Here is a 12,991-nt window from a genome sequence, read left to right on the forward strand (position 1 = left end):
ACTGTTTGTCTGTCTTTGTTTCAGTGTAATCTATCATAATAGGAAAAACAGCAATGTGACTTGAAGTGTAAATTATTTATTTCATTTTATGCAGGTTAAATGTCGCATCTGTTCTGCGGAGCTTTCTTACACAAACAAAAGCACCTCCTCAGTGTTTAGGCATTACAGAGCCAAACATGAAAATGAGGAGACAAACACACCGAGGATGAACACAGGTAGGCCTATATAGACACTGAACATCTTTATCATCATTTTTTTTTAAATTAATATGTGTTTTATTATTTTGAAATCAAGCATCTAGGAAGACTGTTCTGGACCAGGCAGTCCTGGATTTTATTATAAAGGACTGCCAACCCCTTAGTGTTGTGGAGAGTGTCGGAAAGAAAAATTCCAAGATCAGAGGATCGTTTAACGTACTGGGGGAAAAGGAAGACATCTTATCAGAACCTTTCCCACCTGGCTTTACAGCTTTTGTGTACCCCAGCTTCATCTGTGCCTGTGAGTTTTCCAAAGCTGTGGAAATGGTGACAAAAAAATGCAATAGATTGAATGCAAAAACATTAGATTAACTTATTTTTCTGAATAGAAATTTATAATAAACTCTGAGTCAAATGGGTAATATTACATTAACAATACTTTCATTTTAATTTTCACTTAATGTCATTCACAATATATTTGTAGAGTATAAAATAAAGATGTGTAAAATATTTGTATGTAAAAGATATAAAATGATTCCATGGAAAGTACAACACCTTACAGTGTACAAGTATGACTTGGTCATTGAATCAGTGTCTGTTGTGAGTCTCAAGTAAGTTGCCTGCAATGATATTTAAGATCCAGCAGGTGTCAGCATGGAGCAAAACAGCAACACTGTGTCGACACAGCATGGATACAGTTTGTGCTGAAACGCTTCACGAGGCCTCATCTACCCATCGCTACACGAAACCGAACATGACCGTATTCAGTCATAGTCCCCTGACCTGTAAAGCATCATCGATGCAAGCAGCATGTAAATTCAAAAGACGGCATAATATCATTTTACCTCTTTTCTTCGTCCAGTGCAGAACCACACCAGCTGCTGTCGCTGATAATGCAATGACCAAAATGTGCTTTTGGTATATAGGTTTTGCCTTCTGCACTTAAGATGCGTTTAGATGAGGCCTGCTGGCTTTTAATTCAATAACCATTTTCTGCACAGCTGTCACATGACTACACTCAGACATCACGCAGACTTCATTACAGGGAGATAAAAGATTAAAGATCTGCTTAAATCTTCTTTGGCTCTCGGAGGAGGCGGACGCACTTTTTCTCCTCTCCCTTATCTTCCCTGCTTATGTCCTTGTCTAGTCTCGTGTTTTTTTTGTATCGTCCCTGGAACACTCTCTCACAGTCTGTTCTCTAAAACCTAAAAGAGGAATTATGGATTTGATCAACTGGTCTCTGAATGCAATTGACACCCCTTTCTCAACGAGAAGTCTGGGCTCGGGTGAGCCTGTGTGCTGAAGATATCTACTTATTCGGAACCATGGTAACAGGGTTCTTGCTGATCAGAGCTGGCTTGGCCCTGACTTATCGAAGAATTAAGAAAGTGGAACCAGCTGTTCAAACCTCCACAAGGCTGCCCGCTGGGATTGGAACAATGGGAGAGGCGTGAGTTTCTCAAATGGGCTCATTGAGTGCAGCACGGATAAGATCTTGGAGAGGCTACGGCTGCTGTGAATACTCAGAATAAGATATCTGACTGCAGACTGGATACATCTCGGAAGGGCTAGCTCGGAATAAATTGGATGACATCTCGGGGAGGCACACTGCCGTGAGTTCTCAGAAATCGGCTCCTTGAGCACAAGAAATGACAACATCACAGAACGCAAGTATGGTGAAGCTCGCGGCTCTCCAACGGGAGATTGGGAGACCAGTGTTGGACTGTAGAACTGCTTTGAAATTCATATGAGCTGTTCGCACTAAAGTAAAAAATACCATCACTTCATGCGGATACCCTCTCGGTGCCAGCTGCAAGGCCGGAGCTGAACAAAACACCCTGATAACGACTGTGTTTAGTCTGTTCCTTCCCATTCCATGCAAGGCCACCTGGATTGGCTGGAAGACTGTTTACTTTGCCTGGCAGGGCGAAGGACACTGTCTCAGCTGAACTATGGACACGCACACACATACATATACTGATACTGATAAGCACTCACCGACGCATCACCCTCCCTACCCCGGATCCAACGCCACCTCCAACGCTTACCTCCCCTCTGATGTGGACATCGGGTCAGCTGGAGGTGCAGTTTAAAGATTGCAGCGGTCCCAGATCAGATGTACACACTGGAACTCTTTCCCATGTTGCTTGTCTGTGTTTATTGTGCTATGGTGTGTTGATATCTGTGCATTCCTGTATTATCCTTTTGTGTTACACATTTCAATGTTTTTTTCCTCGCTACCTAGCCTGACCTGTCTCCCCAATGTGATGTTTGTGTATTGTATGTATGGTCGGCAAGGTCTGCCATCTCGGTTGTGGGCAAAAGACCTGCAACTGACAAATAAAGGCTATCTCTCTCTCTCTCTCTCTCTTAATTGCAAAGAAAGCCTTTCAGATGTATCTTTTAGAAAAGTTCAGGGCTGCAGTGAGTGTGAGTCCAAGTCACATGCCCCAGCAGAGGGAGTGTTCACCCAGGGCGTCAAACAGGCTAGGACCGCCACTGACGCCACAATATGTTTAAGTTCTTCTCTTAAAGCTCTTTAGCCTTTTCGGTTAGTGTTCATACTCTTTCGCTTTTATGAGCAGTCTGTAGTTCTGTAATTTGCTCAGCATCATCTTCTTCCACTGCAGTAAGTGGTACAGCATAGTGCTCTTGGAGATCTTTGTCAACCGTCTTGTGAGTCTAGTTAAATGTCATTTAATGGTCTGTGTTTAGATTTCAAAATCCTTAAGTATTACTCTGGGGTTACTGTTACATATACTTTAGCTGTAATGACATTCACTCTTAATGCAGATGCGTTTGTACTGAAAGAATCTTGTAAACTTCACTCATAGTTCGACCTTAAACAAGCACACAGAACTCTTCCCTAAACTACAAAGCATCACTTTGAAGTACAGTAGAAATTAAGTTACCTTTGATAAACATGTTATAGAAACTTATTGTGGATCTTTCAACTTGCCTTACACCACTGTCATTCTACTTTTAACACTGTCCTTTGTTAATTTCCACCTTACTCCAGTTGTATACCGTAGTTGCTGCTGTGCTTGGCTGCTTGTAAGCAGTAAGCTTGTGTAATGGCGCCCTCTTGTGTCGCTCTACTGTACCGTCACTCTCTGCAGCTGCCGGCTTTGTAATGAGCTTCTTGAGAACTGAAGAAGCTTCTCGGATGAGAGGTGAAGCGTCTTCATGTAACTTAAAGAAGTCCAGACGCTTTTCTTTCCAAGCTCCTTAGACTACGATGACCTGGATGGCTGAGAACCTTCACCGACTCTTACCTGTACGCTTTATATGAGCAGTCCTTACCCTTAAATCTCACCTCTCTTCTTCCTCTCCTGTCTTTATTATCTTTCTGCATCTCTGCGTGAAATTAGCTTTCTTTTCTGTCCCAGTGATATACAGCAGCTGGACCTTCTGTGCCATTTCATGTTTAGGTCAGTTATATTTCTTTGTACAGTCATTTGGTTTGTTAAGTTTGCAGTTCTTTGCCTGAGTTCAGTTTTGTTTCTTTGACCTCTTTTATGAGCTCAACATTAATTACTTTTGTAAATATAATTTTGGGGTTAAATGAATGAAAACCCTGTTTTTCTAATAATTCTTGTGACTCCCGCTTTTTCAACTCGGTCCATCACACAGCCCTAAATATTTGTTTAATGTCCTGGTCAAATATTACTCCAAGGTGTTACTGGAGGCCAGTGTAATGCCATCCAGAGCAAGTATCTGGTTAGATACCATATTTCTAGGTATTTTAGGGCCAAGTATAATCAGGAGCATAAAGTTAGTTGTCACGCAGGTCTTTATATCAAGCTCTGCTGTGTTCAAGCTATTAATTACTGTGCAGGAGAACCACAACACACATCAAACATTAAAGTTCAGTTATGCCAGCTTTAACCTTGGGATGCCTCAGCTTCTCTTTTATACCTCCCACACATAACTCTGTGCATCAGGAAGGTCCTGGCACTGGTCATCCTGGGAGTTTCGTCCTTCTACGCCCTAACAGTTAGCAGATAACACAGTGAAGCATCGCCAAGCAGTTTCACAAGGTGATGCTGACACATAATTTGACTATGACTTTAAACATTGGTAACTTCAGGTGTTGCTCTCATATACAGGAAATGACATCACGGCTCAAACTCTATGTCAGTAAACCATTTCTTTATTTAACATATAAAATTTTGGTTTAACTGTTGCAGGATTTCATAACAAACAAGCTGAAAAAAAAAAACCTGCAGAAAACATGGATTGATGCATTCATTAAAAACATGATAACAGGAAACAGATTTTTTGATTCAACTGCTGGATCAAAGCTAACCACTCAACACAAACACTACAGTAGAACAGTTTAGAAAGCTTAAAATGTAACGAGGCACATTTTCATTCATATAGTTTGAAGTCCTTTGAAGTGGTGAAGCCTCTCCCACATTCTTTACAGTGGTTCATTTTTTCTCCAGTGTGTCTACGTTGATGTATTTTTAGGGTCTTTTGATGACTGAAACTTTTTCCACAAAGGTCACAAAAAAAGTCTTTCCCACAGCGATGACAGGGTTGAGAACTGGATCCATCTGTGTCGCTCTGCTTCTAAACAAAGACACAAACACAGTGTAAGTCAGTCCTTCAACATTTTCATCCTGAACATAAATCCTGAAATAAAGAGCATCTCTGCCAAAGTCCAATTACATTTTACTCTTTACATTATCACACTCAGCTCAATATAATGTGCTATAAAGACGATAAGAGTAAAAACATTAAATTAATACTAGTTTAATGCTACAATAACAGTAATATAATTCTCAAACACTATCACTAAAAACCTGTGATTAGAATCTGAATAATCATTCAGAGGTGTTTATCCATGCAGTAAAATTGCCAACATGCTAACACAATTTGATGAGCAGAGTTGTTTCAAACAGTCGGGCTGACAAGATAAAAATAAAAATACATACCTCACAGTAACTGCACTTGTAGAGTCTTTCTTGTGTGGATCTGTTGGTGTGCTTTCAGGTAACGTGGAGATTTAAAAGTCTTCTCACACAGGTCACATTTATAAGGTCTTTCCTCAGAGTGGGTAAACATGTGTTGTTGTAAGTGTGTGCCTGTTAAACATAGTTTACCACACTGATCACAGCTGTACACATCATGTCTGGTGTGAATGCGTAGGTGTGTATTTCGGTTCCCTATCTGGCTGAAAGTTTTTCCACAAATATCACAGCTGTATGCCTTAATTCCAGAGTGGGTAACTACATGACTCTGTAAGTGGCCACTTTGAGTAAAAGCTCTGCCACACTGATCACAGGTGTACGCTTTAACTCCACTGTGGATGAGTTGGTGTCTTTTTAAGCTTCCAGACTGGGTAAAAGACTTTCCACAGTCTCCACAGCTGAACGCTCTCTCTCCAGTGTGGATGAGTTGGTGTGTTTTTAAGTTTCCATAGTGGGTAAAAGACTTTCCACAGTCTCCACAGCTGAATGGTCTCTCTCCAGTGTGGATGAGTTGGTGTTTTTTTAAGCTTCCAAACTCGGTAAAAGACTTTCCACAGTCTCCACAGCTGAACGGTCTCTCTCCAGTGTGGATGAGTTGGTGTTTTTTTAAGCTTCCAGACTCGGTAAAAGACTTTCCACAGTCTCCACAGCTGAACGGTCTCTCTCCAGTGTGGATGAGTTGGTGTGTTTTTAAGTTTCCAGAGTGGGTAAAAGACTTTCCACAGTCTCCACAGCTGAACGGTCTCTCTCCAGTGTGGATGAGTTGGTGTGTTTTTAAGCTTCCAGACTTGGTAAAAGACTTTCCACAGTCTCCACAGCTGAACGGTCTCTCTCCAGTGTGGATGAGTTGGTGCGTTTTTAAGTTTCCAGAGTGGGTAAAAGACTTTCCACAGTCTCCACAGCTGAACGGTCTCTCTCCAGTGTGGATGAGTTGGTGTGTTTTTAAGCTTCCAGACTCGGTAAAAGACTTTCCACAGTCTCCACAGCTGAACAGTCTCTCTCCAGTGTGGATGACCTGATGCATTTTTAGGGAAGCTTTTACGGTAAAATCCTTCCCACACTCGTCACAGCTGTGTTTTTTCTCTCTCTTTCTTCTGTGAGGTTTGTCGGCCTCCTGAGAGCGCTGACTTCTCGCTCCATGTTGGTCCTGCAGTGACAGAGATACAAACAGAGGCAGTGAGTGAAATGCAACACACACACACACACACACACACACACACACACACACACACACACACACACACACGTATATATACACACACATAATTTCACCTCTGACATAGCTTTAAACTACATTAATTAATTAATAAATTTGATTAATACACCTTTATTGAAATATCTGCTATGGTGTGGTCTCCCTTTGCTTTTGACTTCTTGATGTTTGTAAACACAATAGAGCAAAAATCCATAGTATATAATAATATACAACACAGTCATATAACAGGTTGGGAGGATGAGAGTTTTAGACGTGACTGATTATTTGGTGAAACTGTGATATTTTCCTCACCTTCTGTGTTGAGCTCATTGTTTCCTCTGTAGTGACTCAGCTGAGTCCAGATGGCTGAAAATGTTCCTCTGCTGCTCCGTCAGACTCTTCTCCTCCTGCTGATCAGCTGGGACACAAAACAGATCTTTGTTAGGCTCCACACTGCACTGAAGAGTCAAAGTGTCTCATATGTTCATCTGACAACACAAAGTACAAATTTCACTCTGATTGCTTGTAGAAATCTTGTGAGACGTGTTGTGCTGCAAAGTGAGGAAACTCTCTCACTCACTTATACTTCAGGGGGAACTTTGTGACATTGGCTCTAATATTCTAAGCAGCCCTTTACTATGACAGGGCCAGAAAGTCCTATTTGAAGGTTTGGGAGAAGGACCATGTTAAAGGTGGATTGGGGTTTATACACTTTGTTATGATACAGGTAAGGCTGTAAGAGCCTGAGAAGGTGTCCTGAATGAACCTCTAAAACCAGTTTTCAACTAACGACTCTGCTTCAGTCTGGAAAACAGCAACTACAAGTTTAAAGACTCCGTCAACAATTCACACCCAGCAACAGCCTGAACAGCTCCTCCTGTGGTTTCCACAAACAGGGACAGAGCTGTTACTCCCCCACCCCACACTTTCAACTCCTTCAGCCCCCCAGTTCCACCTACATAATGACTGAAACTAGCACCACCAAAGGAACAATGGGCTGGGAGGTCAGTTCCTTGACCAATAATATGCAAATTCTCACGACCATGTGATTGCAGCCATTCCCCAAACTCTTCCTGAAAGCTGCTCATGATCATTGATCAGTGAGCTTTTATCAGTGAAAAGACTTTTCTGCTCCAACTTTCTGCCAGCAAACGCTCAACTTCTCCCAGCATGCTGAGCTAATGATTAGTCGGTGTTTTTCTTTTGCTAATTAAAAAAAAAGTTCACTTCCTCTCATGTGTTCATCCACAGCAGCTGGACAATAAAGTTTATTGTGACCCTGATACTGCAGCAGATCGCTCTCATCCATTTCCTGTTATCACTTCAAATAGAAATGAGGCTGTAGAGGTTTGGTGCATGCAGAAAAACAGCTGCAGGGACAATGAAAAGACTTTTCTGCTCCAACTTCTCCCAGCATGCTGAGCTAATGATTAGTTGGTGTTTTCTCCAAACACTCTCTCACTCTTCTCTCAACGTGTTCACAATAAACTGTGAACAGACACCGAGGAGAGCAGCAGAAGACCTCATTCAGGAGCTAAACTCAACATGAACTGAACTCACAGTAAAGTTAGCTCGGTGCTTACCTTTAGATGAGCCCACAAACCGAGAGAAACTCCGCGATGAAGCTGGAACTCTTTCCAAACACAGGAAACAGATCAGGGAGCAGAGACCCACGTGGTTCACGCTGATCGCAGCTACGATCCAGGAGACAAGGGTGGGCAGATCGATGCAGATATCGATCCAAACGTTGGTAGTTGTTTATGATCGATACTTTAGTTTGTTTCTCTCCTCTAAGTTAAGTTAAGACTTTACTCTCTGTGGATGAAAAAGCAGCTCTGTCTGCGCGAACACCTCTTCTTATGCGGGAGACTCACTTTGCTCCGCCCACTTTTTCTACGTTTTTGTGATTTGCTGCTGTGCGGTCACGTGACCCATCTGTTCTCAAAAAAACAATTTGTGCTGCAGAGAGTGAGCAAGAGGAGCATCATGTGGAGATATTTTATGGTTGTAAATGAAAATGCTGGAGAACAGATGGAAGGCTTGTCAGCACCTAAAGCCACAGGGCACCACAACAAGCTGCAGAGTTCAGCTTTCAGCTCGTTTGTTTGCAGGGTTGGAAAATGGGCAGCATAGTGGCTCAGGCCTGACAGGAGGAATGGAGAAGCTTGTGCAACCTCAGCCTCTTCCTGTGAGCAGTTTGCGTATTCTCCCTATATTTCCAGGTTGTTTTCCGGGTACTTTGCCAGCTATCCAAAAACGTGCACCATGAGGTGCTTGTATAATCTCCACAGAGATATCAGATCTTACAGTCCTTCTTTAATTAGCATTTCATCTACACGTAGTGTTTGTGTACACTGTGGACATTATAACCTGACACTGATCACTGCTGCTCTGACGATCACACTCACATTCATGTGGAATGATCTGGATTGACTGCACAATGCTGAATGTGTTCATACAGTACAGGGAATAACTCTCTCTGTTTCTCTAGAGAAACTCACAGCAGGGGCGATTCTAACCCATTTTTGGGGGGTTCTTCAGCACCAGAATCAAAGCACCCCCAAAGATTTCTTACTTTTTGTACTTTTTGACCATGTTTCTTTTTAGCTGAAAAACATTACACCCTGGTAACCTGCAGTGTTGAAAACTTGTTTTCCGATGATGTTTGCTACCTCACAATCCGTCCTGCTCTGTAGTAAAATCAGCGACATTTGACCGTCCTGTTGCTCCCATTGAAAAAAAAAAGGAGCCACATTCAGGTAAAAGTCTAAAATCAAATTATCCGTCAATAAAGGATTATGTTGGATCAGTGTTTCAATATTTATATCTTTTATTAGACGTGGTTTGGTTATTTGCCTTTTGGTTGAAAGTAGACTGAGAGAGGACTTTTTGTTAGTGATCTTAATAGTTTTTTTTTTATTATTAATGTAATTTTTTCATCTAATTGAATACAATCTATTTGTGTATGATTGTCAGTCCAAGAGGGAGAGAGGAAAGAGGGGAACGTGAGGAGAAAGTACAAAGACAGGAAGACAGGCAAAACAGAAACTGTTAAACTGACAAAGAGAACAAACCTGATTTTACTCACAATCAGGAAGTTTTGTCCTTCCTATATTAAAGCTGCTGTACAGAATCTGCCAAACAAACTGGGTTGAAACATTTTTGACCCTCTTTAACAACATTCCACCAACATTATCATTGATTGGGGAGATTAAAATGAATGATATATTTTTATGTGGTCTACTAAAACCTCAGCCAGTAATAGGTAGGCCAACTTTTGGACCGTCCAGTTGTCTGTATGACTGCCACACTTTTAAATGATTAAAATTAGTATCTGCAGTAAAGATTTTTTCATACATTGTGTACATTCTACCGCAGGCAATGTTGCCTCCATTTTTATATTTTTTTATTAATATTTTGTAATAACTTATTTGGTTTTGGGAGTATTTTTTTGTATCTGTATTATATTATACATACTCATTAAAAGTGAATCTCTGTCCAAAAATGCAGTCAGTTTACTTTTTACTCACTATGAGCATCATTCATTATTCTCCTACAGTAATTAAGGTTAGGATATGTATTTTTTTTTATTCCAATCCATTCTTCTTTTGCAGCATTTAAAACTTTATCAGATTTGATGGTTTTGTTACAGACTTTCCAAAAAAGTGTTTTTCTTTCACAAATGTGGGATTAAATTGTGTTAAAATGTACAAAACAGTGATGTCATGTTTTGTGACGAGGACCCAGGCACAGAGAGACTTGATGAATTTAAGAATCTTATGATTTAATAAAGAAATTTTCAGACTTGCACAGAGAGGGTAAAATTATGATGACTGATAACGGAGACTAACACAACAGACGACGAGGACAGGGAGGAACAGGGGTTTAAATGCACCAAGGAGACAGTCACAGAGAACTCGGGACAACTGGAGACATTTAAGGATGCAGGGACTGACAGAGACAGGGAAGAAGTCTCATCGTGATGTGTAAAGTTTATTTTGCCTGGCTGGGCAGCTCTCTGGGTGCTCAGCCCCCCCAAAGCTCTGATCCTAGAATCGCCCCTGACTCACAGTACAACACAAAGGCTCACTCATGACTTTCCACACATGCGGCAAAATCAAAAGCTGCTGAAACCTTTATAAAATCTCAAACTACACAGTGTTGTAATCTTTTAGGATGGAACAGCTTTCACATTTATTTACTCTTAAAATGGTAAAAGCTGATTCTCTCCACGAGATTTGCCATGGCTGCCCTAAATCAGGTTACTGAGCAATCAAGTGACAAGAAGCACTGAGCCACTGCCTTAAATAGTGTCCAGGTGGTTAAAGAAGGAGTGTAAGAGCTGATATTTCTGTGGACATTATACAAGCACTACATGGCGCAAGTTTTTGGACAGCTGGAAAAATACCCGGAGAACAACCCGGAAATATCTTGATGCATGCTCAATCATCCAGGTGAGTAAAACTCAAAAAGTTGATTCTGTTTACCTGGACGTACCGTTCCAAATGAACAGAATCAACTTTTAGAGAACCTGGAAATACGGGAACATGCAAACTGCTTACAGGAAGAGACTGAGGTTGCAAAAGCTCCTCCATTCCTCCTGTCAGGCCTGAGCCACTATGCTGCCCATTTTTCAACCCTGCAAACAAACGAGCTGAAAGCCCGAAAGCTGAACTCTACAGCTTGTTGTGGTGCCCTGTGGCTTTAGGTGCTGACAAACCTTCCATCTGTTCTCCTGAGTGTTATAATGTAAACAGTAAAATGTAATTGGAAGTCTGCAGAGATGCTCTTTATTTCAGGCGACGTTCAGGATGAAAATGTTGAAGGACTGACTTACACTGTATTTGTGTCTTTGTTTAGAAGCAGAGCGACACAGATGGATCCAGTTCTCAACCCTGTCATCACTGTGGGAAAGACTTTCATTGTGACCTTTGTGGAAAAACTTTCAGTCATCAAAAGACCCTAAAACTACATCAACGTAGACACACTGGAGAGAAAATGAACTATTGCAAAGAATATGGGAGAGGCTTCCCCAAACCAAGTATCTTAAAAAAACATGAACGTATTCACAGTGGCGTTAAAACACATCTCTGAGATCAGTGTGACAAGAGTTTCAGGAATTTCACTTCATACTCCAAACACAAACGATCCCACGTTACTAATAAACTCTTTCACTGTTACTAATGTGCCAAAATATTCACTTCATTGTCTCCTCTATGCAAATATCAGCGTGATCATGCAGGACTGAAATCACTCCCATCTCTGGATCACGGTGAATCTGCAGAGACAGAAAGATCCTCTTCTGGTTTCAGGGTCAGACTCAAAACCCTTGAGATCAGGCTCCACAGAGTTCACAGTGAATCTCCTCTAAAGATCTGATGAGGCAGCTATGAATGTGCCTCTCGTTACATTTTAAGCTTTCTAAACTGTTCTACTGTAGTGTTTGTGTTGAGTGGTTAGCTTTGTTCCAGCAGTTTCTGTTTCCTCTTATTATGTTTTTATTGAATGTATTTTGATCCATGTGTTCTGCAGATGTTTTTTTTTTTTGTTGAGGTTGTTTGTGTTATGAAATCCTTCAACAGTTAAACCAGAATTTGAAATGTTAAATAAAGAAATAGTTTAATGACAAAGAGTTTGATCCATGATGTCATTTCCTGTATATCAAACCAAAAACTGACGTGACAAATGTTCTCAGTGACACAGATGGAGGTTTATCAGAGGAGACTTGGCTGTTCTGACACTGAACAGGGTTCCTGCAGCTTACTGAAAATTCTGACCTGAAATTTATGAAAAAATAAGATCTTTAAAATCTTTTATATTTTAAAAAAGTTGCTGTAGGTATCAAAAATTCTGATTTTTTTTTTTTTTGAGATATAAAAAGATTAATTTTGGAAAATGATCTTTTAAAGTTGTGGTTTGATTTGCTCAGTTTATCAGAGTTTCCTTTGTTGGCACTGCCTCTCTTCAGAAGTTGTTGGTCTATATTGACATGACAGCAGATTTTTCGGCTGGACGTCCATGATGTGAATCTTATTTCACCACATCCCAAAGGTGCTCTATTGGACTGAGACTCAGGTAGGCTGTGGTCTGTAAATGATGTCAGTTGGTACTAAGGGACCCAAATTGTGCCAACCAAACATCTCCACGCTATTACACCAGCAGCAGGATGGATCCATGCTTTATGTTGTTTAAGACAAACTCTGCCCCTAAAATCTGAAAGTTGCAGAGATTGAAAAAAGTTGCCTGGACTGATGGGTCTCAATCTTTTCTTGTCCACTTTTGTTGATCTCAAATGTAAAAGAACCCACCCATCATATTAATCACACTCTAGAACTTGTTTTAACATATGGCATAGAAACTGAACATTTAATAGTGTTTCCTGTAAACCCTCTCTGGTCTGATCTTTTGCTAATACAGTGTCTTGCAAAGTATTCGGCCCCCTTGAACTTTTCCACATTTTGTCACATTACTGCCGCAAAACATGAATCAATTTTATTGGAATTCCACGTGAAAGACCAACACAAAGTGGTGTCCCAGGTGAGAAGTGGAACGAAAATCATACATGATTCCAAACATTTTTTACAAATAAATAACTGCAAAGTGGGCTGTGTGTAATTTGG

The 12,991-nt window shown here is 40.8% G+C and overlaps 2 protein-coding genes across 6 annotated transcripts in view; both read right to left on the reverse strand.

The window, feature by feature from the left end:
- Positions 1 to 8,022, reverse strand: part of LOC146511834 (uncharacterized) — a 32,178-nt gene extending 24,156 nt beyond the window's left edge. For 2 of the 3 annotated variants that reach the window (XM_085171918.1, XM_085171917.1), the window contains exon 1: positions 6,684 to 6,784. In XM_085171918.1, the coding sequence (XP_085028044.1) occupies positions 6,684 to 6,701 (18 nt within the window). In that variant the 5' untranslated portion in view covers positions 6,702 to 6,784. Of the gene's footprint in view, positions 1 to 6,683; positions 6,785 to 7,954 lie in introns of those variants that run through there. The other variant, XM_085171921.1, reaches the window with a different exon arrangement.
- On the reverse strand, positions 131 to 8,069 carry LOC146511835 (uncharacterized). Of its 3 annotated transcripts, none has more exons than XM_085171953.1 (3): positions 7,955 to 8,069; positions 5,141 to 6,323; positions 131 to 4,775 (listed from the first exon to the last, which is right to left on the reverse strand). In XM_085171953.1, the coding sequence occupies exon 2, from the start codon at positions 6,198 to 6,200 to the stop codon at positions 5,142 to 5,144; it is 1,059 nt and encodes a 352-aa protein (XP_085028079.1). In that variant the 5' UTR covers positions 6,201 to 6,323; positions 7,955 to 8,069; the 3' UTR covers positions 131 to 4,775; position 5,141. The 3 variants fall into 3 exon arrangements, with proteins under 3 accessions (XP_085028079.1, XP_085028078.1, XP_085028077.1); XM_085171952.1 differs by lacking the exon at positions 7,955 to 8,069 and adding an exon at positions 6,684 to 6,799 and having other exon boundaries at positions 131 to 4,772; XM_085171951.1 differs by lacking the exon at positions 7,955 to 8,069 and adding an exon at positions 6,684 to 6,799.
- Positions 8,070 to 12,991: the final 4,922 nt, after the last annotated feature.

This window comes from Neolamprologus multifasciatus, chromosome 9 (assembly GCF_963576455.1).
Source record: "Neolamprologus multifasciatus chromosome 9, fNeoMul1.2, whole genome shotgun sequence".
Lineage (NCBI taxonomy): Eukaryota > Metazoa > Chordata > Actinopteri > Cichliformes > Cichlidae > Neolamprologus > Neolamprologus multifasciatus.